The sequence below is a fragment of the Solanum stenotomum genome, chromosome 3 (assembly GCF_019186545.1).
Source record: "Solanum stenotomum isolate F172 chromosome 3, ASM1918654v1, whole genome shotgun sequence".
NCBI lineage: Eukaryota > Viridiplantae > Streptophyta > Magnoliopsida > Solanales > Solanaceae > Solanum > Solanum stenotomum.
Window position 1 is genome coordinate 38,900,655 of NC_064284.1, and position 27,645 is coordinate 38,928,299.

A 27,645-nucleotide genomic window follows, 5' to 3' on the forward strand; every position below is an offset into this window, starting at 1 on the left:
ACTATCATGATAGTAAAATAGTTATTTTCCGAAAAACTCCAAAAATGACATTCAGGACCATTACAAAAGAAGATGAAGATAATAAAGAGGTGGCTTTAGGGATTCTTAAACATAAATAATTATACCTTGTTTAATCCAATAATGAAAGCATTTTCATTTTAAAGTCACAACCTTTAGATAAACCATAACTCTCGAAAAAGTCACAATCCTTTAATATAAAAAAGTGTCTGCTTTTAATATAATATAAATAAATATAAAATATAGAAAATATACTAAATTGGGTGTTTTATATTGAGAGTTTTATAATAATTTAATATTTAAATTAGAGAGTTAATGATTTTTAAAGTAGTATAGATATAGATCATATGCTACACCTACAATGTTATGTCCCCACATTTGCTTCGCCAAATCAGAGCGGCAACAAAAACAATATATATAGAGTAGCACAAGAAGAATCCCCAAACGGAAGCAGAATTGCGAAGTCATCAATATTAGATACAAGTTTTCAAGCATTGTATTCTGATAAAATTGATATACATTAAAGAAGAGATAATTATTCTATTTGTGATCTCAAGGACACAAAACTATGTCTTCACTTCAAGATTTTGGACTCAATCTCTTCCAAGGTCAAGCCTTTAGTCTCTGGAACAGAGGTGACCACAAACACAAGTGACAACAAAGCAATCACTCCAAATAGAAGGAAGAGATTTTCTGCCCCAAGCAACTCCTGCAAAATGGAAACCATGACAAATCTAACACAGGTTACAGTGGAATTGACATTTGCAGGAGAACAAGTTCTTACCTTTAGAGGTGAAAAGGCAAAGGTCACTATCGCATTAGAACCAAAATTGGTAAGAACAGCTAGACTTATCCCCTTCCCTCTGGTGCGGAGTGGGAAAATCTCTGATACCATAAGCCAGCTAATAGGCCCAAAAGATATCTTCAATGCCATGGAACAAACATATTTCAATGAGGTCATTTATCACGCTAACAAATCACTACATTCAATATCATATAATGCTTGGTTACTAATATAAAAAAATATATATTTAAGCAATTACCTTTTCTCACTGGTACTATAATCATCATAGCTTAAAATGCTAACTAAATTTTATATGGTTATTTAAAGATAAAAAACTTATACGAATAAAGTCTCTCCTAGTTCATGCAACATAATTGAACCAAAATGGTCCAACTTAACTGAAACTCTACAATCAATCACTTCATAAGACATACACATGCCAAGTTTAGAAGATACAACTTCAGTGCAGAATGTCATTCATAAACAATGCACCTTTTCAATCTCTAATGATCAAAATCTTCGGGAATAAAAGCATTAATTAACATGTCACTCAGATTATTTCAAATTAAAAATGTCGTCCTCTGATTTTGAAGTGGCTTTTGAAAATAAAGACATCCATATAGAATAGCAATTGACTATCAACAAATCCATATTATGCAATACATTGTCTAGGATTGCAATTGGATATGAGAAAACTTAAGACATATTTTTCTCACTAATACCTAAAGGAATCTATTTTCAAAAATAAAAAATTGTTACTGAATAGTATTAGGATGAAGTGTGCCATAATATAACGGATTGGATGCAGAGAATTCATTTGCCAGACACAAGTTAGGATTGAGGTTTAGTTGATTGACTGATCGGGTAGAAGAATTAATTAATTTTGAGATAAGGAAAAGTTACGTAATCAAAAAAACTTTACTCAATTGTGAGATATTATTAACTTGCCAAGTACACTAGATTGATTATGTCGACCTACTAATAAACTAACAAAAGCCTCTTTTAAAAATGAGAAATCCCCGAAGGTCAGTGGCATATATTTCAAAAATCGGTGGATAATGGCGGCCCCCTTTACCCTTCTCCACTTAAATACCAAGTGTTTGTCTGTGGCAGGGTTTGAATCCATGACCTGTGCCTAACCCACACATCACAAGTTGCACTCTTACCACTAGGGGACTACTTCCAATAAGGTAAATTCCTGACAAGATTATGGATCTGGGGTATAAACAATCATAATTCACGTGTTACATATTAAAGAGAAGAGAGGAGAAACAAGTTGTCTGAAATAACTAGGAAGATGATTAGTAGATTAAGGTCAATACCCTTGTTAAGTTAATAGTGAATCTTCCCAAGAAACACCTACAAATTAGAGTTGTTTACGCCAGCAAGTATGAGTATATGAGAGCATCACCTGGTAGCATCCCACATAGAGAAGCAGAGCAGAAACAGCAACGAAAGGGTAACTGCCGAGAAATTTATAATAAGCTGAAAGAAGAAACAATGATAGGGCCTGTAGATCACATCACACAAATAGCAACACTTTCTCTCAGAAATCAAACCAACAAGTAGAAATATGACCTATATATAAAATGATAAGTATCTAGAGTATAATCCTATGATTAGATGCGTACAATCCCACTGACTCCTCCAATCAACAATGGCCTTCTCCCAAGATCATCAGCTTTTAGGACAGCGACTGCTGTCATCAGTGACTGCAGGAGAATAAGTAAACTCGATGCAAACAAAGAGTCAGAGTATTAGAGGGAAATTATCAATCCTTCTGATAAAAAGACTCAGGTTAATATTCTTGAACGAGAGATAAAAGACTTTTCCTGGCTCCAGTTACTCAACTTACCTTAAATATACCAATAACGACTGAAACTCGAGCAGCATCTGCAGCCGCAGAAAAACCAGCACTCTAGGAACAAATTGCTTTAAAATTACATTATGCAAGATCATATTATTATAAGGAGAAAGTTAAAAGAGTGTAGATACCTGAAGAATTGAACCAGCATAATACAGAACGCTTGGCTGTCCAGTTATCTGTAAAAACTACCACATAAGCTTGAAACCAAGAAACTATTTTGATGAAAACCGCAGAGTATGACAAGAAAAAAGGAGTAGCTCAATCTCAAACTGTTTTTACCTGTTGAAATAGGACCAAACCTCCTCCAATTGTAAATGCTTTCAAACTTGGTCCTTGCAATACCTCGAGAAAATTTCCTTCAGCTTCTTCATCTGTGTAGGCAGTTTTCAATGATATAATAGTATCTTCTATTTGTTTTTCAGATACTTTATCGCCAGCAGGGCGGCCTCTCAGTTTGCTCAATGCTCCAATAGCATTCTCTTTGTATTCCTGCAATGGTCCTTTACCTTGAATTGCCCTCAGAAGTAACCATCTGGGAGATGGTGGGAGAGTCCACATGCCAAACCCCATCAATAAAGCAATTGGAGCACTAAATCCAAACATGTAACGCCACCCTCCAATGACATCAATTTCATAGCTACCTACAAAATAACCCAGCTGGAAATTCCATCGTTCAATGTGATCCGTTATTTCTCTTAGATGATATTAGAATATAAGAGAAACATAGATAGATAAACATACCAAAATACCCAGTACTATTGCCAGCTCCTTTAAAGAGATTAATGTCCCTCTGATTTGGGATGGACAAGTCTCTGCTATATATAGAGGTGCTCCATGCATTGCCTATTGAGATGAAGAATCTCAGCTACTTGGTCATCCAATAGATTAAGCTGTGACAGAGATAGACATATATGGAAAGGTGGAACTGAGATAATAAAAAGCAAACCAAAACCTACCAAGCCAATTCCTAGTCCATAAACAAGCCGACCCAACAAGAGTGCCCCTAGTCCTGGAGCACAGGCAGTTAGTGAACCGCCAGCCAAATATAAAATGGCTGCTACGATCAGTTCCCTCCTCCTTCCTTTACAAAACCCAAAAAAGAAAAGTTAATTAATATAATTATTTGTGTATCAGCAAAACTTTAAGTAATTGAACTCCACCTAGGAAATCAGCAAATGGGTAGGCGAGTATGGAGCCAATAAGAGCCCCATAAAGGGAACCGCTGACCTATATATATATATATCCAAGAATAGATATTCAAAAATTTGATATTTGAGAGCAGTAATTAGTCATGGAATATGCAACATATATAGAAAGCATACCACAAGACCAAGCTGAACAGCTGAGAGGTTGTACCAACTCATTCCACTAAGCTCAGGCGACTGAGAAATCAGTTTAAAAATAAATCCATAATTGACGGTACATGAAGAGTAAAGCAGGTCAATGAAACTGAGAATTACCTGCAATGAGATGGTAGCACCTGAGGTGGCACCAATATCATAGCCAAATAATAAACCGCCTAGGGCTGGGAAGATAAAACTGTATTTGACACAATAGTATTATTTTTGCATACCATCTGAAAAGGCAAAACCATGATACTAGTAGTATTTTATTGGGTAAATGATTATTATTTTTAGATCACATGATCCTTTTGAATTTAAATGGAGAACAAGGATGGTGAAAACAGCTTGTGGCTTTAATATCACATACATGAATATAGAGACTATTGAATTTTGTCAATTATTGAGTTAATTGTCAAGAACTAATAATGAATGATGAAATACCCAAGTTCTGAATATAGGTATAATTGCTTATTTTTACTCTTGTTCAGAAAAAAGGTGTCGAACTTACGGCAAAATAACAGAAGACCAACTGAATTCCTCTATATGCCCTGGCTCGGCTTCTTCTCCTTCTCCTGAAGATGCCGAAACCTATATAAGAAAAACAACAAACAAAGAGAAGAGGAAACACAAGTAAAATTTGAAATTAGAGTGTATTCAATTTCTCTGTATCTACCTTCAGTCTGAGCATTCCCTTACAACCCACAAAATGTACACCCACTAAATTTTCCTTCTTCCTTCCAATCAATGGGTAATTTCTTCTACATTCAATTACCTTCTTACCCTTCAAAACCCACGAGTTGGATGGAACTAGCAATGGTGGTTTTGAGAGTGCCATAGTCGGATTATACCAACCCATTTATGCACCAGTATTAAATGTAGAGGGAAACGTCCTTGGCTATTTGAATGGCTCCAGATATCTGTTGGACTAATCTTTGTAAGTGCATGGGCTGTCTCTCCTGTATTCTGTAAGTAGATAATCCACATATATATATATATATATATATATATTTAGGCAACACACACTTGGGTGCAAGTCAATAGGGAAATTCCCTATGTCTCCACACAAAATTCAATTATACATCTTCTCAAGATGAAAATTCAAACATGTAAATAAGCAATATCGAATTTGCAAAGTAATGCCGGAACACAAAGCAAACTCAAATTATATTCTAAAATACAGTAACGTAGATGAAGTAAAGTCTAATAAACTTGGATGTGCAGATATGATTGTATTCGTTTCGAATATATCACTTGTTTGGGACTGAGACGTTGTTGGGAGGTTTAACTTTGTTTTGGTACAACAATCTGGTAAATATCCTTAAAGCAGTCAACTTGAAAGGATTTAAATTGAATAAAAACAAGTAAAGGAAAACTGCAGCTCAACTGAACCAACAACAAAAATATGGAAACTACTAAATTTGTTATCTTTTTGAACAGGTAAGTAATGAATTACTATATCAAATTTCCTAGGAATAAAATGTCAAACTAATCCATATTGGTGTTTCATTAGTGCAGTAACATGATTCTTATTGGAGGTGGAAGATATATAAAGAGACCTCATTAGCATATTAGATTTCCACAAAAGTTTATTCCAATTCTTAATGGATTTGTTGAAAAAACAATATACCTATCAGTATTATTTCTAAAGCAAATTCTAATGCAATTTCTTTTTATTAGCCTAAATTTGGTGGGTAGAGCTAACGTAGTTGCACGGGTTAACTTCTCGTAGTTTTGTATTATCATTCTCCAATTCTCCCAAGTCCTAACTCTCTAAACTGAATGAACTGGACACGACGATGAAAACTCACTCTAAGATTTGAGGGTGAGGATGACTTTAAATGAACTGGAGAGGACGATGAAAACTCAGTTTAACATTTGAAGGTTGTATTTCAATAAATATAATAAACCAAATTTCCTTTGGTAAGTCGCATATAGGAATGTAGCACGGGCTAACAAGAGCGAGTGCAGGCTCGCAACTCGAACTTCAGACATCTTGTTAGTCATTCCTTAATAAAATGGGTCCCCTCCTGCCTCCAAGATCGATCAAAATTCATCGGAATCGCTGAACACCCAAATAACCCAGGTTGTTGAACGGCTAAACAAGCCAAAATCACAAACTAAGTTCACACATGCAATCAAAGGAGGAACTATGAATTCCCAAATCGGGGGAAGAAACAACATCAACTACAAAAAGAGAACTCAAATCAAAACCTAAAATCCAGAGCAGTGATGAAAGCGAACTCACAGACGTCAAAGGAACAACACCGAGACAGCGAGACTGAGCTGGAAGAAGAGGTTTATCAGCTTTGTGAAACCCAGCCAAACATTGCCAACCTTTTATCTCGACTACATTATCTTATAATTTTTGTTGACTTAATCTATATATATATATATTAATAAAGCTAAGCTGACGTGGCATGTTTCAATGGCCACTATCACTATTTATTTATTTTTCTTACTATCACTATTTATTTATTTTTCTCAAAATTTTGAAGTTTTTCTTATTATTTATATTTATTATATTTTCTTAATTCTTAAATTTCTGATCTCCAATATTAAATATATGTAACATCTATTTTCTTATTATTTGAATTGATTACGTTTTCGTAAATTCCTCTCTTATATATAGATTCTTATTAATTTTGTCCAAAAGAGAATTTTATGTATTCAATTTATATATTCTTTTTTTCCTTCTTTTGCGCTATTTCAATTTGCACGTTTCTGCCATTTCCCTCATTCTATTCAATTTAATTCTTATTTATAGAAATTCAAAAGTCACAAACTTTTCGTTTAATTCAATTCAACAGTTCCAATTTATGTACATTATAAAGTTAGATAAAGAAAAATGATGTAGCACCTCTCTTTGGCCAAATATCATATTCTTTTTTTTGTCTATTTTTTAAGTTTTTATCTCATTTCGTTAATTAATAATTTAATTTAAAAAATAGTCTCCTTATTTGTTGTTACCGTTACAGCCTTTCATAATTCATATTTATGGACAATTACATTTTTCATAATAATACATATTTATGAAGGGTAAAGAATTTCTAAGGTCTACAAATGGAATTATAAATAATTTATATTTTACGGATACAAACATACATAGATGCAGATTGGATGGAAGATATATATGTATGTTATTGTCTTCTTTATTCTTTATTTTCTTTCACACATTTCTCTTCTTTTGATTTCATTTTCATTATTAATGATACTGTTAATACATGAAGATTAGCAAGTACTTAAGTTATTGATGATGTGGTTTTACCTTTCACTTTGAATTTAGAGGAATTTTTAGAATTATGTGAAGGTATGTTTTTTGTCGTTTTGATGATATTGTTAATACATGAAGATTAGCAAGTAGTTAAATTATTGATGATGTGATTTTATCTTTCACTTTGTATTTGCAAGATTTTTTACAATGATGTGAAGGTATGTTGTCGTTTTATTTTTTCATTATTTCCTATCAGGGGAGGCTCAACGTAGTTGGGGGCCTAAAGCAAAATTTCAATTTGAGACCTAAAATATAACAAACTTCGTATACACATGTATTCAAATTTTATTTCTATAAGTAATAAGTTGACAAATATTGAATAAAGATAAGAGTTATAACCATAGAATCTCATGAAGTTGATGACTTGGTATACCCCAACCAGAGCTGTATGCATTATATGAACAGAAAGCAACCGACCGGGATCATTCAATACAACGGTATGAACACGATACCAAGGCAAACCCATGGAAATACCCTTTATATCAAAGATAAATGAACACTAGTAACTTTATTGCATTGGAAAAGACTATAATGTGACTATCCTATGGACCACTCTTGTTGAGTCAATTATTTCCGAACAAGGGTTTCTATTCTGTTGGTAATAATGGAACAATTCTGTTCGTAGGAACAAAGAGAAGCAGATTTATTCTATACTCGATAAGTACCAATACGCAATGGGGGAGTTGATCCCATTTTCTATGAGCGAATGAGTCCATACTTATTTATCATTAGAAAGACCTATTCGTAATAATTTGAGTTTATTCATTCTGTCTTTCTTTATGAATTTTGAAAATCTATGGATAAAATAAATACGATAAAAATCAATATGAATATTATAAAGACAATAAAAAAAAATTGTTACGTTTCCACCTCAAAGTGAAATATAGTATTTAATTCGTTCTTTCATTTAATGCCTATTGGTGTTCCAAAAGTTCTATTCCAAAATCCTGGAGATCCAATTTCATCTTGGATTGACGTATAGTGCGACTTGTCAGATATATTGGGTCATATGGTATTTCCCCATTCTCTCCCCCGATCGAGATATCCCCCGTTTCGCCCAAGAAAGATAAATTGAATCATCAAAAAATTGGAGTGTGAAGTGCAATTAGATCCATTTTTGAGGGGATTCATATTACTATTATCAATTAGAATAATTTATGGTTGGCTTGGTTGGACTAAATATATGAAGTATCCAGGCTCCGTTTAGAAAAAACCCAATTGGATTGGTAAGATATCTATGATTGCTATTCATATTTTTTCTTTGTAAAGAGATCCTAATTGTCAAGCAAAGTTATCTCAACTCTAATAACTACTTGTATAAAATGAATTGCAAAAAAAAAAAGAAATACAAAAAGAAATGGTAATGGGAGCATTTGTCCTATATCTACAAATCCAAATCGGGCGGATCTTTACCCGGAGTAGAGCATAAACCTAAAAAGATGAAACTGACCCATTCAGGAACAAGAAAATACCATCGCGGTTTGGATTAAATCTCGATTAAAGAATAAATCAATGAGAAGTTAATTCGATAAGTTTAATGACCCTTTCTTATAACTTCGAATTTTATAATGGAACATCGAAAATATCAAAAAGGAGTAAAAACTCGTCTTTATTGAAAAATCGAAGAAAAGCCCTTTCGTTAGAAGTAAGAAAGAGCCCTTGTAGAAAAAAAGAAAGAGGACTGGAATCTATACATTGATTCACAATTTTTTTGAACCATATGCATCAAAAGGCATGTACGGCTCCTAAGGGATACAATTTTACCCTAATCAACCGACTTTATCGAGAAAGATTACTTTTTTTAGGCCAAGGGATTAGTACCGATCTTTCGAATCAACTTATTGGTCTTATGATGTATCTCAGTATGGAGGATGAGAACAAAGAGCTATATTTGTTTGTAAACTCTCCTAGGGGCTGGGTAATACCTGGGATCGCCATTTATGATACTATGCAATTTGTGCGACCAGATATCCATACAATATGCATAGGATTAGCTGCTTCAATGGGATCTTTTATCCTGGCCGGAGGACAACTTACCAAACGTATAACATTCCCTCACGCTTGGCGCCAATGAGGTTTTTATTTGAGAGAAAAAAGAAGACTATGCCTTCGCCATATGAATACTAAGTAATAATAGCATGACACTTCGAATTCGATATGAGAAATTTTTGTATTGTTTTTTTTACATTAGATTCTGTATCGAGAGAGTAGTATGAGATAAGGGGTATTTCCGATTTTCTCTTATCTATCGGGAATTCAGTTCAGCGTCACAAACTTATTTGTTTTCATGCTGGAGAGTTCTTAACAATATTTATGTTATGAAAGAGTACGAAAAAAAAAAGATTTTTTCCTTATTTGATCGGATTAAAAAGAAACTTTGGGATTGCTAAATCACAGACAAAAAAAAGAAAAAATAAACATATAAAGCAACGGAGCCATCATAGTATTTTTGAACTCCTCCGAAAGGAAGGATGGCAATTTGATTATTTACCCATCTGAGTCTGATAGATTCTATTTTCTCTTTCTTCAATAGAAAGGAGGGGGGTCAATTTTCTTGTAGAGCCGTATGCACAAAAGATGCCTGTACGATTGTTCAATTCTATCTCTTTTCTATTCTTTATCTTTCTTTTCTCTTTGCTTTATCATGTGAGATAGGGGAAGCTTTTATTTTGTTATATCATCAGGGTAATGATACATGAACCTTATAGTGCTTTTTATATGGCACAAGTAGGCGAATTTGTCATGGAAGCGGTAGAACTGATGAAACTGCGTGAAACCCTCACAAGGGTTTATGCAGAAAGAACGGGCAAACCCTTCTGGGTTGTACACGAAGATATGTATAGAGATATTTTTATGTCAGCAACAGAAGCCCAAGCTTATGGAATTGTTGATTTTGTAGCGGTTCAAGGAAAATAACATGGATTTCGCGCAAATCTGTGATTTGAGATTTTATCTTCGAATTAATATTCTATTAAATAGAAGTAACTCACCATCATTCGGTTAGGATCAATCTAAACCAACCCATCATAATTATGTATACGATTCAACATGCCAACTATTAAACAACTTATTAGAAATACAAGACAGTCAATCAGAAATGTCACGAAATCCCCCGCTCTTCGGGGGTGCCCTTAGCGTCGAGGAACATGTACTAGGGTGTATGTGCGACTCGTTTAGATCATGAGCTGGCACAAAAGCAAGAAAACTACTTTTACAGTATCAATGATCAGTACCGGTGAATGGGATGGGATGGAAAAAGGAACTCCATCCATTATTTTTTTTAAAAAAACTCTACCATATCCCTCTATTGTGTATGAAGTTTATGGTTTCCGTTGGTGTAAATCCAATCACCTGAATTTAAGATGATAAGAAATTCTCCATTGGTAATAAATGGTTATCCATTAAGCGGAGGAAATCTTATTTAAACGGACTAAGAGGATCAGCTACCCAACAAACTTTCATAATTAAATACCGTTACTGTATAGGTAGATCTGATTGTGAAAGACCTATTACTGGATAATTCATGAGTAGAGCCAAAGTGTGTGAACTATACAAGTTCCCAATAACATCAATTAGTTGATTAAATAGTAAATTAAAGTATAAAGTAAAGGCTCCGGTGTATAGAGAAGACCTCACCGTTTAAGAAGTAACCATAGAAACGAAGGAACCCACTATTTCTTTTTTTATTTCTTTTATTTACTATATTTTTGATACCTAGGAAAATACAATTTCTTAGTTCTGTCTTATTTCGCAGTGAAATACCTAAAAAAAAAATCGTGGTCGGGAAGGTTAGAGTAGCCAAAGCCATTGGAATTTTGATTTTATACATTGGAAAAATTCGTTTTGTTATTAATAGACTAGGAAGGGGGAAAAGAATAACTGAAAGAAAGGCAATCAATTAGTTATTCGTCAAAGTTTCATTTATTCAATGACCAGAATTAAACGGGGATATATAGCTCGGAGACGTAGAACAAAAATTCGTTTATTTGCATCAAGCTTTCGAGGGGCTCATTCAAGGCTTACTAGAACTATTACTCAACAGAAAATAAGAGCTTTAGTTTCGGCTCATCGGGATAGGGATAGGAAAAAGAGAGATTTTCGTCGTTTGTGGATCACTAGGATAAACGCAGTAATTCGCGAAAGGGGAGTATCCTATAGTTATAGTAGATTAATACACGATCTGTACAAGAGACAGTTGCTTCTTAACCGTAAAATACTTGCACAAATAGCTATATCAAATAGGAATTGTCTTTATATGATTTCGAACGAAATCATAAAGGAAGTAGATTGGAAAGAATCCACCAGAATAATTTAAATGGAGTTACCCGGAGAATGAACTCAGGGAAGGTAGAGTAGAAATTAGTATGAGAAAATATACTAAAGTAGTCAAAATGAATGAACACGTTCAATTCAACAAAAACAGATTTCTTTTTTTCCGATTCATTTTTTCTTACGACACGATACTCAAATCTAGATTCTTGTAATTATGATTCAAGTGAAGAAAAAGTAAGCCTATTTATTTCGGGCTTTAAAACCAATAGTTCTAGCGGTCGACTCGGTTCTTTCAAATTGTTTCTCATTATTGAGAAAAAGGTAACAAAGATAAAATACGAGCTTGTTTTATAGCAAGAGTAATTAATTGTTGTTGTTTCAAGGTCAATCTATTCACACGTCTTGACAATAGTTTTCCTTGTTCACTAATAAATCGACTAATTAAACTCATGTTTCTATAATCAATTCGATCCCCCGATTGAATCGGGGGCAAACGCCTACGAAAAGATCGCTTGAATTTAAGAAAAGGTCGCTTGGATTTATCCATGGTTTGTTTGTTTAATTTATTCCTTATCCCTAAAATCCTATTTCTTCATTCTAATTCATTTTAAATCCACTCAAAATAGAATTTTTCAAAAATAGGATTTGTTTGTTTTCTATTTAAATATGTTATACATATAATGTCATTTTTTCCCCTTCCTTGAAAGGGTAAGACACAGGTACTTGGTTCGTTCTATTTCTTTATCTCCCCATGAATCATATGTTTGTAACAATAGGGGCAGAATTTTTTCAATTCAAATCGATTAGGCGTATTGTGCCGGTTCTTTTGAGTAATATATCTGGAAATACCTCTTGATACCTTATCAACACTGTTTCGGACACAACTAGTACATTCCAAAATCACCGTTACTCGGACATCTTACCCTTTGGCCATGAACCTCCTTTGGATTTTTGATTTACTCAACTCTTCTATTTTCGATTCAAAACGAAGAAAGGATAAAATAGAAATTACTAACTTGAAATCCAATTCTAAAAGTCAAAGATTAAAATCACGAAAATAAAGTAATAGTAAAATACAAGGATTTTTCTAAAGTATATTTCAAATTGAAGTAATCATTTAAGTATCTTGTATAATACTCTTTCCCTAGACCCCTATTTTCTATTCTACCCCCATTCCTCTATGATTAATATTCAGTTAATTCGAACTTGAGCCCGAATGCTGAATCGACTTTTTTATTCTTTCTCTTTCCTCCCTTATTCTAAAAAGGGAAAAAAGAGAAAAGAAGGGGAGAGGGATTCATCACCAATATTTGATTGGATCTCTAATTTTCTTCATTCCTTCCCATGACAATAACTAGAATGAAAAAAAGGGGAATGTCAATGCATCCGGGAAAAAACGATTAATCTTTATCAATAGACCTGCTAAAGTCCCGAACCATAGCGTACTTAGTACTGGTGCCATAGAGAGATATGTTTTTAGATCTCGCATTGAAAAACCTCTTTTTTTGTATTATTTGTTGGAATAGATAATACATATATGATTCAGATGCATATGTAGTTAAGGGCTGCTTAGAGTTGGACATAGAATTCCTAATTCAAATTGAAATGTACAATGATTCGGGAAATAAGATTTTCCTTTTCTTAAAACAGAAAAAAAAAATACATCCCCTTCTTTCTTACCGAGAATTTCCGAAAAAGACTAATTTATTTTTACGACGGGTTCTGTATTTATATATTTTGTATATAATTGTATATAAGTATTTTCTATATAATCTATAAGAGAAGTCTTTCCCTTTACTATTATATGTTAAATGAGACCAAAAAGACGAAATGAGCAGAAATTTGTATATATCAATGGAGGAAATAACCATGTGGAAAACAAGATAGGAATTCTCTACAATTACACTGTGGAACAATTGAAGGGATGTGGCGCAGCTTGGTAGCGCGTTTGTTTTGGGTACAAAATGTCACGGGTTCAAAACCTGTCATCCCTACCTATTACTGCTCCTTTGAGCAGTAACGAGGGATCACTTGAGATCGCTTCAAATTGGACATAATCTTTGATTTTTATCATGCTATTCTAGTATATGCATACAAAATGTATTGGGGTTATGAAAAGAATCCTTTTGTTTACAGTCTTATCTATTCTGATAAGAAAGCACTCTTAGTTCAGTTCGGTAGAACATGGGTCTCCAAAACCCGATGTCGTAGGTTCAAATCCTACAGAGCGTGATTTTTTTCTTCTTAGATCGAATTAGAATAAAATAGATCCATTCAGTAACTTTCACAACAATCGGAATTTGACCTCCTGTGCCTGTGAATTAAAGAAAGGAGGAGGTCAATCAAAAATAAATGTTAATTAATCAAAGGTCCAACTGATCACCAGGCCTATATTGTAAATATGCAGTTACGAATAATCCAGCCAAAGTAATAGGAATTAGACCTAACACGATTCCAAATAGAAAAACTTCAATCATATTTTTTGTTTGAAAGTAGAAAAAAAAATAGGTAATATCGGTACCTAAATATTAATCTGAATTGACATGAATCTCAATGACAATGAACAAGAATTGACAATTGGTAACGTAAGTAAATATAGAATACACGTAATCCCACAGAAGGATTTCTTTTTATGAATTGTTCATTTTAAATATCCAATTTAAATAAGTCGTATCTTGCTTAGACCAATAAATAGAGCTGAGGTTATAGTTAAAGCCGCTAATAGAAAACTGAAATAACTAGTTATAGTAAGCATGAACGGGCTAAATTAAATGAAATATTTTATTTCTATACATATGTTTAAAAGGCACTTACCTAAGTTTCAAATTTTGCAAAAGAAAATAGGAGGGTAGACAAAAATCTCAATTTCAATTGAAATAATAAGTTGAATGAAACGTTTTTGATTCAGCTATTATTATAGGCAGACAACACTAACAAAGATAAAGTGCCAGACATATAAAAGAAATTGATTCATCGTCTGTAACATCTATCCATCCCGCAATTCCAATCAACTGATTCATTGAGTAACTCTTGGGTAAACTATTAAACTAATAAGAGTTGTATCGTCTAACTTCATTCAAAAATGAAACTTGCATTTTTATAGAATCAAAATAGAAATGATTTTCTAATTTGATCATTTCTTAGATTCTGGTGAATTGTATCGAATTCATTTTCGATCTTAAAGCGAACAGTTACCTTATAAAACTTTTGCTTTTGACTTTAATTTAAGTTTAACTCATTAGATTCAGTAATATATTAATTTACATAATATCTTGAAAGAGGGAGAAATTTTTTTTATCACACAACCACTTTAAAAACTCTTTTTTTTGTCCAACTAGATTCTAAAACTAGTAATTTCTATTTCTTTTAAAAAAAGATTCCAACAACAAAACGGCTTCCACAACTCCGAAATGAGAATTTCTATATCTCGCATCTTCTTAAATTGTGGGAATATGAGAATCTTTTTCATTGAATTGAAAAAATTTTCTATTGAATGGAAGATGATTTTACATCAACAAGTAAAGGAAAAAAGAAATTATTTAGTACTTACTTTTGATACTAATTCAAATTGTGTTGCTGTGTATACTGATTCGGTATACTCTAAAGACGCCCTCGGTACAATATTGACGCGGTACAATATTGACGATCTCACAAAGATGAAATTTCAGTTAATTGTCATTTACTGATCTCATCTTTTACGAAATCGATCTTCTTTGACTGTACAAGAATATGTGGAGCTCAACATGTCTGGATGCACAGGAGAATGTTTGTTTGCTGATATTATTACCAGTATTCGATACTGGGTCATTCATAGCATTACTATACATTTCCTATTCATTGCGGGTTGGTTATATGTCAGCACAGGTTTAGCTTACGATGTGTTTGGAAGCCCGCGGCCAAACGAGTATTTTACAGAGAGCCGACAAGGAATTCCATTAATAACTGGCCATTTTGATCCTTTGGAACAACTCGATGAATTTAGTAGATCGTTTTAGGAGGCCCTAATGACTATAGATCGAACCTATCCAATTTTTACAGTACGATGGTTCGCTGTTCACGGCCTAGCTGTACCTACCGTCTTTTTTTGGGATTAATATCAGCAATGCAGTTCATCCAACGATAAACTTAATCCGAATTATAGAGGCTACGACACAATCAAACCCGAACGAACAAAATGTTGAATTGAATCGTACCAGTCTCTACTTGGGGTTATTACTCATTTTTGTACTTGCTGTTTTTTTTCCAATTATTTCTTCAATTAAGAAAACGAAAGAGAATAAATAAGATTCTCTTAGCTCATTCGGAAGGATCTCATAATTTAATTATCCATGACTGTTTATGTCTCTAGCATGACCACTTGATGAAATCTGGAGGGAAGTGGGGTAAATGGCCGATACTACTGGAAGGATTCCTCTTTGGATAATAGGTACTGTAGCTGGTATTCTTGTAATCGGTTTAATAGGTATTTTCTTTTATGGTTCATATTCCGGATTGGGTTCATCCCTGTAATAATCGACTGAATTGAGTTGTCAACATGAAAGCGTAAGAACTTAACGGGATTCCCTTCTTTGTTTGTTTGATTCGAAGGGGAAGGGCCCGTTGAGTTCTTAAGAATCATAATATTTTTTTCATCTAAATGATAAAATGGATTTTTTTGTCTTTTCAAAAACTCCATTTTTCTCATTTTTCTGAGCATGTTTTTGAAAAATTCATTTCATCGAGTTAGTCAGACCACCTCTTCTTTTTATATGATAGTATCTATCGGTACTTTCCAGTAGTTTCAGAGTTGGAAGAAAGAAGGAATCACTCAATTTCTTGGCTGCTATCATATATTAGATAGCGTGCAAATCCTTTCTATACTAATCTAATGTAGAACCTTACTCTCTATATTACACTCTCTATATTACATTACTCTATTTATTTTTTATTGTTTTCCTATTTCATCATCAAATTTTTTATAAGATAAGTTGATTGAAGAAGTTTTATTTAATTAATAAAATTTCCTCTCTTTTTTGTTTTGTTTGTCCACCAATTCATATATTATATGTAAGGGGGTAGGTGTAGGGTTTCTGATACATCTGGAAAAATTGAAACCAAGACTAGGAATTTTTAACAAACAAGATCAAGAATCATTACTCTTTCGTTTCGACACAAGAAAAAAGGATTGTTCTACACCCCTTTCTTGTGTCGAAGACTAGGAAGACAAATAATCCCTGCTAGAATTTTTTCTTCCCCGCATTTATCCCCCGCTTCCTTATGTCTAGTATTTTGACAAATTTGACTTTCTTTCTATTTAGAATAGAAAACTATTGATACGTTTTATGGCAGTGAAATCTGGCAATAGTAACATAGTTACACTACTCCAATTAAAAAAAACTAAATCAAAATAAATGAAAGCCAAATACTCTTCTTCAAAATCTACATACTATGTGGTACAAGGGATTCCCAGCATCTCGTAGAAAAAAGTATGTTAGATTTTGAAGAAGAGTATAAATAAGACAAAGGAGTTTTCATAATTTCATTTTATTTTTTTGATCATAAATAATCGCCAACAAGAATTTGGTTCTTTTTACGTACTTGATATCGATAAATATGCGAATCTAGAAATTCATTTAGGCCAATTGAACCTTCTCGAACTATTTCTCTTTAAGAACCAAAAAGATTTGTGCCAAAATAACAGATGCCAAGAAGAACAAAAGTCCTTGGACACGTAATGGATCTTGAAGTACTATTTCTGCATCTCCCTGACTAAATCCGCCTATATTAGGATTACTCGTTAATGGTTGATCAAATTTGATAGATTCGCCCTCGAAAACAAGAAGTTTTGGTCCGGGAGGGATAATATCAACCACTTGACGTCCCTCTGACGCATCCGTTATGGTTATCTCATACCCCCTTTTTCTTTTCGTATGATTTTGCTTACTATACCTGCTGCTGTAGCATTATAAATTGTATTGTTACTCTTGTTGCCGTCAGGATAAATTTGACCCTTCCCCTGTTCCCGCCAACGTATATAGGATATTTTAAGAAGTGAACATCCTTCTTAGTAGCAGGGTCCGAGGAAAGAATAGGGAAGGTTGTTTCACTATATTTTTTACCAGGGACAGGGCCTACCACAAGAATATTTGTTTTATTGGGGCGATAGCTCTGAAAAGACAAATTGCCAATCTTTTCTTTCATCTCAGGAGAAATACGATCGGGAGGGGCTAATTCAAACCCCTCCGGTAAAATAAGAACAACCCCGATGTTCAACCCCCCTTTTTTACCATTAGCAAGAACCTGTTTCAGTTGCATATAAAAAGAAATTTGAACAACTGCTTCAAATACAGTATCAGGAAGTACCGCTTGTGGAACCTCAATTTCCACAGGCTTATTAGCTAAATGATAATTGGCACATACAATACGCCCAGTCGCTTCTCGTGGATTTTCATGACCCTGCTGTGCAAAAATGGGATATGCACTTGAAATGGACGTCCGAGTTAAGATATATATCATGAGCGATACGGAAATAGATCGAGTAATCTGTTTCTATAGCCAAGAAAAAGCATTTCTAGTTTGCATGGTCCAATCATTGATCGCGAAAATTTCTACAATAAATTGGGTAGGTCGCTAGTATAGTTCCCTAGCCACGATTCTGCTATTTGCTGGAATAATCTAGGATGAATCTTCCCGATGGTTAGAAATAGGAAGAGTAAATATGATTTTCAATACTTTGCTTATGTACAACTACAAAGTACCAAGCATTCTAATTGGATTAGATTAATATCAATGGATCCTTTATCATTCAGTTATAGAATCATAAATCACTAAAATTAACAGAGACAGACTAGTTAAATAACGAAAAAGCCAATATTTAAAACATGTATAAAAAATTACCGGAAGGATGCAAACAAGAATAGTTATAGTTTGCTCATTCGCAACAACTCCAACCTCGTTATAGATAGAGCGTATAGCGAATTCCCAACCTGGGGTGAATGATATCCGAGGAAAAACTCAGTTACTAGAAGAAGACACAAAGCTTTTGCTGTGTGACTTAAGTTATATAGGAATTCCTGAGCCCAAGAGTTAAGAATAACAAGTTTTTCCTTACCCAAAATTGAATACCCGCTTAGAATACCAAACCAGATGATATTTGTTGAGAAGTGCAAAATCGTATCCATACGATTCTCATTTTGTATCGTGATTAATTGGATCGTTTCTTTATGGATTCCTATCCCAAACTCTTCGAGATGTGTTTCCGAGTATCCCTTGATCATTTCGTTCAAGAAGAGGAGTTCCTCTAATTCTCATAATTTTTCTAGAAGACTCTTTTCTTGAATATTATTCAAGACAATTTGGGATTGCCCAGTATTCCACCAATTAGTAACCCAAGATTCCAGACATTTATTAACTGAGAAAGAAATCCACCAGGGCAAAAATACTATAGATGCAAGATAGAAAAGAGGAGTGAATGCTTTCTTTTTTGCCATTTTTTCGTCTGTAAATTATTAATCAACCCATTCGTACACTCTATGCGATCGAATATTTCTTACACACATTAGTTTTATACAAGGTATCGAACTTATGAATCTATTTTCTTTGTGATTTTGTGGTTAGTCTTTGAATCTAGAAAGAATACAGAAATAGGCTAAGAATTCACTTCGAATGAAGAAATTTAGAATATTGTTTCCTGATATCACAATTGGTCAACTTAAAAATAAAGTGTATCCCTTCGATGAATGATCGAAAGAACCACTTTAAGTAATGAATATTATTCAGATTTTGAGACGAAAGAACTCCTTTGCTATCAAAATATCCAATATTTCGAAAAAATTTCATTGATTACCCATAGTCAGGAATAGAATAATTGAGGGAATGATATTAGGATGATTAAAAAAAAATGACTGGCAAAGGATAAATTGGCTAGTTCTCAGTATTTAATTAAGAAATCCAATTTAATTAAGAAATCCAATTGTTGGTCATTAAAGAATACAAAAGAAAGAATTTCAAATTTACAAGATACGATCTATCTGGATCTAAAGTGTCAATTCCAATAAATATTGAACTAAAAAAATTATTGCTTTCGAAATGATTTGCCGTCTGAGATGAATCTATTATTTCGATTTGTTATTTGTTATTGAATTGCGTACGCATAAAGACCATAAAACGCATAAAGACCATAAAAAGAGTTTCATTTTATGGTTCTTTCATATACGTTTTCTTTAATTGCATGAACGTTCTGATTCTCAATTTATCAAAATACTTCAATTGGTACACGCAAGAAATAGGCTAATTCAGCAGCCTTTTGTTCAATTTCTCGTGGAGTCAAATTCTCATCAGTACGGGTCAAGGGAATGGACCCCTGGCCTCGGATGTCCATATAAAGAACACGACGAGCATAAATATCCTCTTTAACTTCTATTCTAACGGACTGAATATCTTTTATAAGGAATCGGAGGAATATGCGACGATTTTTTCTCGGAAATCCCCAACGAAAAATACAGACTATTCCTTCCTTTTTATCGAATTGATCATAACCACTACCTACATTCCAGGAAATTGTGCACCACAAATAAGAGCTAATAAAGAGACCCGCAATTCCGTAGAAAGACATCACGATTCCTTGTGGAAAAAAATGATTTGCTGAGGCGGAAAAAAAGATAGCAAATTTCTACCAAGATAACTGGAAGTTCCAACTAATAAGAAGCCTAATGAACCTAAAAAAAGGATCAAGGCCCAGCAGAAATTACTTATTTTTCGAGACCCCGTTATAAGTTATATCCATATATCGTCTGATCGCCAAGTCATACTTTACTCGATTGCATTTTATTGGAATTGAGATAATACCCCAGAGAAATTTGACTTTACTTTTTTGTTTCCGAAGTAACTCTCATCAACTAGCACTAGTTTGAGGTGAACTAGCACTAGTTTGATGTCAACCATTAGGAGTAATTCATCAAATTGGTTAAATCTAAAATAATAACATACTTTTTATTTAATACGATCCCACTATACATATCGATATACATATAGATTCACCGACTACATTTCAGCCATCCAGAGATCCTGATCTATTTGAAAATTGCTAGAATTGATATATCCATATATCATGTTTCTGCGGGCATAAGAGTTTTTTCCTTTATGTTCGGTGGAAATCACATGTTATACTATATTCCAATAAATAGATAGCCATGGAGTTAAATAGTCTTTTTGGGGATAGAGGGACTTGAACCCTCACGATTTTTAAAGTCGACGGATTTTCCTTTTACTATAAATTTCATTGTTGCCGGTATTGACATGTAGAACGGGACTCTATCTTTATTCTCGTCCGATTAATCAGTTCTTCAAAAGATCTATTAGACTATGGAATGAATGATTTGATCAATGAATATTCGATTCTTTCTTAAATGTAGAATGGATTCACACCAATTCTTCGATTTTTATAGAAAAATTACGGATTCGGGTCGTCATTAATAATTTGATATAGTATTCAATATGTATGTATATACGTTTATCCTTCACTTCATTCCTTTTCTTTCTGAAGTTTCGATGTAAAGAGTCCTCTACCAACGCATTTAACTCCATTTGTTAGAATAGCTTCCATTGAGTCTCTGCACCTATCCTTTTTTTCTGACCCTTTGTTTGTTTTCAGAAAACAGGATTTGGCTCAGGATTACCCATTTTCGTTAATTCCAGGGTTTCTTTGAATTTGAAAGTGATCACTTAGTAAGTTTCCATACCAAGGCTCAATCCAATTAAGTCCGTAGCGTTTACCAATTTCGCCATACCCGCCTTTCTTTTTGTTTTGAGATTAGGATCTCGTTGTGATTTCATTCCTTTTTATTTTTCTTTCATTTATACTGGAACCATTGAATTCATTAGATACTGATTCCTATCTCGAAAACACGTTTTCTCCTCTTTGATTTTCTTAACTATCTTCTATAGGAGACCCTTTTTTTGTCCAATCAAAAATGATTTTATCATTTCGGAATCCGCAATTCAATATAGATGGATATATACCCGATCAATATGTCTCGCTTCCTGTCATTTTGCCATTCAATTTGGAATAGTTGAACGATCGATTCTTGTTTTTTATCTTCACTTTCCCCTGAAAGCGGAGGAATGTCTCATTAGTTATAACTAACCATTCCATTAAACAATTAGAATTTGAAATAAATATAGAATGAGAGATATATATAATATAGAACTGTAATAAAAAGTATTTCAAATGCCAAAAAAAGAAATGAAAAAGAATATTTACCATTCAATTCAAATTGAAAATCAAAGAATATTAACAATATTTACAATCACTATTTAATAATATTAGTATTAGAATTGGGATAAATCGAAATTCTAGATCGCTATATTAATCCTTATGCTCTAGAATATTCAATAGAATATTGACTAGTTAATAACTAAGATTTCAACTCCAGTAATTTAGTCAATTACTATGCATATAAGATTTCTGTGATGTGGGCCCGCTTAGCTTAGAGGTTAGAGCATCGCATTTGTAATGCGATGGTCATCGGTTCGATTCCGATAGCCGGCTTTTCCCTATTTTTTTTTTTCATTTTTTAGATGATTGATAATGTTCCTTTGAAATCAAAGAATATTGAAATTGCGCCTTCCTCCTTTTCCAAAAGCTATTATAGGAACTTCCAATTATGTCAGCAAAGAATTATATATATATATATATATATTAGAAGGGGTTCCGTATATTTATCTAATTCATCCCATTCTTCTTTTCTTTATAGTATTTATAGTATAAGTACACTATTTCAGTAAACTTCGCTTCATTTAGTTCTGTTTAGTTTTAGTTTAGGTTTATTCTGTAAAATAAAATTCAATAAAAAATAAATAGAAATAAGAATTCATTCGAAATACTAAATAAGAATAAGGCGTCTTTATGTCGCGTTACCGAGGACCTCGTTTCAAAAAAATACGACTCCTGGGGGCTTTACCAAGACTAACTAATAAAAAGCCTAGGACCGGAAGTGATCTTAGAAACCAATCGCGTTCCGATAGAAAATCTCAATATCGTATTCATCTAGAAGAAAAACAAAAATTGTGTTTTCATTATGGTCTTATAGAACGACAATTACTTAAATACGTTCGTCTCGCCAGAAAAGCCAAGGGGTCAACAGGTCAAGTTTTACTACAATTACTTGAAATGCGTTTGGATAACATCCTTTTTCGATTGGGTATGGCTTCCACTATTCCCGCAGCTCGTCAATTAGTTAACCATCAACATATTTTAGTTACTGGTCATATAGTAGATATACCGAGTTATCGCTGCAAACCCCGAGATATTATTACGGCAAAGGATGAACAAAAATCCAGAGCTCTGATTCAAATTTCTCTCGATTCATCCCCTCATGAGGAATTACCAAATCATTTGACCCTTCAGTCATTCAAATATAAAGGANAAAGGATGAACAAAAATCCAGAGCTCTGATTCAAATTTCTCTCGATTCATCCCCTCATGAGGAATTACCAAATCATTTGACCCTTCAGCCATTCAAATATAAAGGATTAGTCAATCAAATAATAGATAGTAAATGGGTCGGTTTGAAAATAAATGAATTGCTAGTCGTAGAATATTATTCTCGTCAGACTTAAACCTCAGACTAAAACCAAGGGTTTGCAAAAATTTCTTCCCTTTAGGCGAAGTAAATTAACCCAAGGTTAAGTAAGTTAAGTACGATCAATTCGAGTTTGATCCAGATTTCCCCCATTTTTTTATCATAGACCAAAGATCTATTTTCATTCCTTGTCTATTCTTTTCTTTCCAGTATTTTGATTATGATTATTTTTTAGTATTCTATTTTACGCATCACAGCAATTAGGAATTGAGAATCTATATCTTTAGATCAAATAAGGGTCTAGAGGTTGGAATAATGGTATCCAATGCTATTTGAGCCCTTGTTGTTAGTAAAATTGGTGAATTAAGCGAAGGTACGAAAAGAGAGGGATTCGAACCCTCGGTAAACAAAAGCCTACATAGCAGTTTCAATGCTACGCCTTGAACCACTCGGCCATCTCTCCTAATAATGATTATGACCCCAAAACCGAGTGAATAGCGAGTCAGTCATAATCCATATTCCATTATTGGATAGGTACGACCAATCCATTTTAACTGAAGATTTGTCATCAAAATCAAAGCAAAGAACGGTTTTTCTTTCCTTCGAGGCTCCGGGATAAAGATACAATTTTTACGAAAAATTGTTCAAAAAAATTCAATTCATGTTTGCAAAAACAACGTTCCCTTCTTTTTCTGATATTTTTCTATTTTTATAACGGATTAATTCAATGAATTAGAACGAATCAATTGATTGATGGTCTATATATTTTAGACTATAGTTAATGGATACTCTTAAATCATAATTGTAATTATATATACTATGATTCCATACCAGAATATTTTTTTAATTCCTTTTCGATTTTGGAGTTCTCAACAACAAATACCTACCCCTCTATTAGAATAGAAATTCATAAAAAAATTAGATTCGATTGTATAGTGTATACCCGTTATGTACACAAAATTGGCAGTTATTCTATTTTCATCATAGAATGATTAGTCGATCTTTTTTCTTCTTTGTAATTTGTATCATGATTCAATCAAAATTTCTCGAGTTCTTCTAATTTGTAACTTCACCGAAATCAGAATAGTTCCTATACTACTACATTAGTATGAAATCGAATCGCGTTGAAATATTTCTTATTTCTCCTCAATTCCTGTCAAAAAGGAACAATTGGAATAGAGGATTCGTATCTTTTGTTTTTTTCTTAAAAAAAAATAAGTTTTTATGTTATTTCGTACTATACAATTCTTTTCTTTGTGGGATCTTTTTCCCACGAGAGGTAATGAAAAGAATTCTAGAATGGATTGCTACCTATGCCTAGATCACAGACAAATGGAAAATTTATTGATAAGACATTTTCAATTGTAGCCAATATCTTATTACGAGTAATTCCGACAACTTCAGGAGAAAAAGAGGCATTTACCTATTACAGAGATGGTGCGATTTGATTCTTTTTTTTGATTTTATATTTATTCATTTCTCTCAGTCTTACGAGGAGAAAAACACATGATTCAAGAAAAAAAGATCTACGCTTTTTGAAGGTGAAGTTTGGAAATAGAACAATTCCTTCTGTCGTGTATCCTCGATTAATGCAACCTCAGATGCTATGTTTCAATTCTCGATTCTAGTATTAAGCGAAAGGTTACGCCTAAAGGTTCTGTATTACGGGTCAATCCTACTCTACTATCGCTAATAGGCAGCATAGGGGAAGAAGCGCTACACCTAGGAATCAACAACACGAAAACTTTGTTCTAAGTCAGCCCTTTCCTTAGCGGGCTTGGGACTAAAAGAATGGTTGGGACAACAAACATCCATCTCGTTCGTCCTTTGGATACCCGTATAACCATCGAAGGCTATTGAAGTGACTAATTCCTGGAAATTAGGAGGCGTTAAAAATAAAGAAATTGTTGGAGTTATCTTATCATTTCTATCTAGTCCCAATAGGCATGATGTTAAGAAAGAATCTCTTGCATGAAGGTTGGCTAGAGATTTCTTGTAAAAACACTAGCCCTGTTGAGTTCATAATGAGAATATTTTCATTGTTGAATCTTTTTTTATTCTATGTATTATTCTCATTATGCACATAAGGGAGGAGCCGTATGAGGTGAAAATTTCACGTACGGTTCTGGAACAGAGATTCTTTCAATTGAATGACGACCGTAACGGATGTCGGCTCAATCCGAAGGAAATTACGCGGAAGCTTTGCAGAATTATTATGAAGCTATGCAACTTGAAATTGATCCCTATGATCGAAGTTATATACTCTATAATATAGGGCTTATCCACACAAGTAATGGAGAACATACGAAAGCTTTGGAATATTATTTTCGAGCACTAGAACGAAACCCATTCTTACCACAAACTTTTAATAATATGGCAGTGATTTGTCATTGCGTGCGACTATCTCCACTATAGAAAGACAAAAAGATAAATCTAGTAAAGTAACTACTAGAAGCAAATAGGTTTTCTACATATGCATCGTCTAAAACAACGATTTTTATCAGTTGTAGCAAAGAACGAAACTTCATAGAAGTCAAAATAGGTAAAAATAAAAATGCCTAGCAGCTTTTTTCTATAAATATAAAGATTTAATTGAGAGAGATAGAGGAAGCACCGTAAAGATCAATTAGCGAGGTTTTGGGCCGATACAATAATAACTGTGTACTTATCTCATGATGTGAGATAAAAATTAGGAATTAACTTATGTAATAGAGTCGATCCACTAAAGTCTTGAGCAGCGGTGTAGGATCAGATCCCAAAGATAGTAAGTATTTTCTTTCTTATGAAAGAAAGTCTTTTTCAAAGATTCTATATAAATTTATCTATGAAACTGAGATAGTTCCTTTTCAGAAAATTATAACACTAGTAGAAATGCCTATGCTTTATTCTTCTGAAGGTGGCAAAAAAGATAAAACTAAATAAACGGATTATTCATCCAAATTTCAGTTTGAAACTCATGTAATTAACCTATTTTTCTTTTAGTTAACCCTAAAACTGGGATAGATCCATGAGAAATCTGATTAGATTTTATTAGATATGGTATAGATCAAAATAGGACACCAAAAGAATTGACTGTTGAGCCGTATAAGGTAAGAAATTCTCAAGTACGGTTCTAAGGGAAGGAATTGAACTACCTATTCCGGCCGGGGAGAATAGGCCATTCAACAGGGAGATTCTGAAATTGCAAAGGCTTGGTTCGATCAAGCCACTGAGTATTGGAAACAGGCTATAGCGCTTACTCCCGGTAATTATATTGAAGCACATAATTGGTTGAAGATCACGAGACGTTTAGAATAAAAGAGGACCCCATTTATTTATTATCCTTTATTTAGAATCTTAGCCTAGTATTTTATTTTTTTATTTAGAATTTAGATATTTGTTATAATTAATTGTTTGTTGGACCCATTAGATCAGTTAACGAAAAAATAGATTATTCCTTTGCTTTTGGAAGACCCAATCACATAATTTCATTATCTCCCCTCTAAGCCTTGTATTTCACTTCTATTTCATCTGCTATTTTTTAGGAATAAAAAAGGATACACAGATAGAGTACAAAATAGACTTCTTTTTATTAAATTAAACAAAATTATTATTAAAACTAATAAAAGAAACCTTTGAATCACTAAATATATATATACCGGGTATGTCTCTTAGTAATGTCTAATGGCTACTCGCGTGATCTGGAATAGAATTAGAGTTATTAAAATCTTCTAGGTAAAAAATTAAAGAGCTCCATTTAATAACTTCTATGAATATACACTAGGTTGCACAAAAAAGTCATTTTTGGATCAATCCAAAGCCCAGAAAGGTTTTTAAAAGGTTAAAAGGTCCGTTGCGCACCTCAAGGCTATGTCATAATAGATTCGAATACTTGCCCCGGATCGACTTCCAGATCATAATTGCTCTAGTAAATAACTAAAGAAAATAGAGAGATAGGAGATAGAAAAATAGAAGAGAAACGAACTAATTATAGAAATATCTCTCTATCTCTAAGGTTCACTAATTATTTGACTGTTGGCGGGTCTCTTTGTATGTGTTGTCCGGAAAGAGGAGGACTCAATGATTATTCATTCGCCAGAACCAAAAGTTAAAATTTTGGTAGATAGGGATCCCGTAAAAACTTCTTTCGAGGAATGGGCCAGACCGGGTCATTTCTCAAGAACAATAGCTAAAGGGCCTGATACTACCACTTGGATCTGGAACCTACATGCTGATGCTCACGATTTCGATAGCCATACCAGTGATTTGGAGGAGATCTCTCGAAAAGTATTTAGTGTACATTTCGGTCAACTCTCCATCATCTTTCTTTGGCTGAGCGACATGTATTTCCACGGTGCTCATTTTTCTAATTATGAAGCGTGGCTAAGTGATCCAACTCACATTGGGCCTAGTGCCCAAGTGGTTTGGACAATAGTAGGCCAAGAAATATTAAATGGTGACGTAGGCGGGAGTTTCCGAGGAATACAAATAACCTCTGGTTTTTTTCAGCTTTGGCGAGCATCTGGAATAACTAGTGAATTACAACTCTA

General features: G+C 33.5%; 2 protein-coding genes, 4 non-coding genes and 3 pseudogenes across 6 annotated transcripts; 5 read left to right on the forward strand and 4 right to left on the reverse strand.

The window, feature by feature from the left end:
• Positions 1–337: 337 nt before the first annotated feature.
• On the reverse strand, positions 338–6,370 carry LOC125858380 (D-xylose-proton symporter-like 3, chloroplastic). Its single transcript, XM_049538139.1, has 15 exons — positions 6,258–6,370; positions 4,686–4,975; positions 4,521–4,600; positions 4,130–4,208; positions 3,992–4,051; positions 3,830–3,896; positions 3,626–3,750; positions 3,411–3,512; positions 2,949–3,326; positions 2,798–2,845; positions 2,658–2,720; positions 2,434–2,514; positions 2,214–2,312; positions 803–940; positions 338–727 (listed from the first exon to the last, which is right to left on the reverse strand). The coding sequence occupies exons 2-15, from the start codon at positions 4,866–4,868 to the stop codon at positions 593–595; spliced, it is 1,638 nt and encodes a 545-aa protein (XP_049394096.1). The 5' UTR covers positions 4,869–4,975; positions 6,258–6,370; the 3' UTR covers positions 338–592.
• A 7,105-nt stretch (positions 6,371–13,475) lies between these two features.
• On the forward strand, positions 13,476–13,549 carry TRNAP-UGG (transfer RNA proline (anticodon UGG)). Its single transcript has one exon. It is a non-coding gene; the product is annotated as a tRNA-Pro (tRNA).
• Positions 13,550–13,713: 164 nt separating this feature from the next.
• Positions 13,714–13,787, forward strand: TRNAW-CCA (transfer RNA tryptophan (anticodon CCA)). The gene has a single exon. It is a non-coding gene; the product is annotated as a tRNA-Trp (tRNA).
• A 3,368-nt stretch (positions 13,788–17,155) lies between these two features.
• On the reverse strand, positions 17,156–18,050 carry LOC125859771 (cytochrome f-like; annotated as a pseudogene).
• Positions 18,051–19,788: 1,738 nt separating this feature from the next.
• Positions 19,789–20,342, reverse strand: LOC125859772 (photosystem I assembly protein Ycf4-like; annotated as a pseudogene).
• A 1,668-nt stretch (positions 20,343–22,010) lies between these two features.
• On the forward strand, positions 22,011–22,083 carry TRNAT-UGU (transfer RNA threonine (anticodon UGU)). Its single transcript has one exon. It is a non-coding gene; the product is annotated as a tRNA-Thr (tRNA).
• A 357-nt stretch (positions 22,084–22,440) lies between these two features.
• On the forward strand, positions 22,441–23,167 carry LOC125860443 (30S ribosomal protein S4, chloroplastic). The gene is made up of 2 exons (XM_049540402.1): positions 22,441–22,853; positions 22,961–23,167. Exons 1-2 carry the CDS (start codon positions 22,441–22,443, stop codon positions 23,151–23,153), a joined length of 606 nt encoding a protein of 201 aa, XP_049396359.1. The 3' UTR covers positions 23,154–23,167.
• Positions 23,168–23,492: 325 nt separating this feature from the next.
• TRNAF-GAA (transfer RNA phenylalanine (anticodon GAA)) lies at positions 23,493–23,579 on the reverse strand. Its single transcript has one exon. It is a non-coding gene; the product is annotated as a tRNA-Phe (tRNA).
• Positions 23,580–26,995: 3,416 nt separating this feature from the next.
• The window catches only part of LOC125860382 (photosystem I P700 chlorophyll a apoprotein A1-like), a 2,417-nt pseudogene continuing 1,767 nt past the window's right edge, over positions 26,996–27,645 (forward strand).

What these genes read in the sequence shown, in the direction of transcription:
- LOC125860443 (XM_049540402.1), top strand. Translation starts at nt 22,441, where the DNA reads ATGTCGCGTTACCGAGGACCTCGTTTCAAAAAAATACGACTCCTGGGG.
- LOC125858380 (XM_049538139.1), bottom strand. Translation starts at nt 4,868, where the DNA reads ATGGGTTGGTATAATCCGACTATGGCACTCTCAAAACCACCATTGCTA. An exon ending in GTTTGGTCCTATTTCAACAG is followed by an intron (nt 2,846 to 2,948) that starts GTAAAAACAGTT and finishes TAGTTTTTACAG; the next exon opens with ATAACTGGACAGCCAAGCGT. An exon ending in ATGCTGGTTCAATTCTTCAG is followed by an intron (nt 2,721 to 2,797) that starts GTATCTACACTC and finishes ATTTGTTCCTAG; the next exon opens with AGTGCTGGTTTTTCTGCGGC.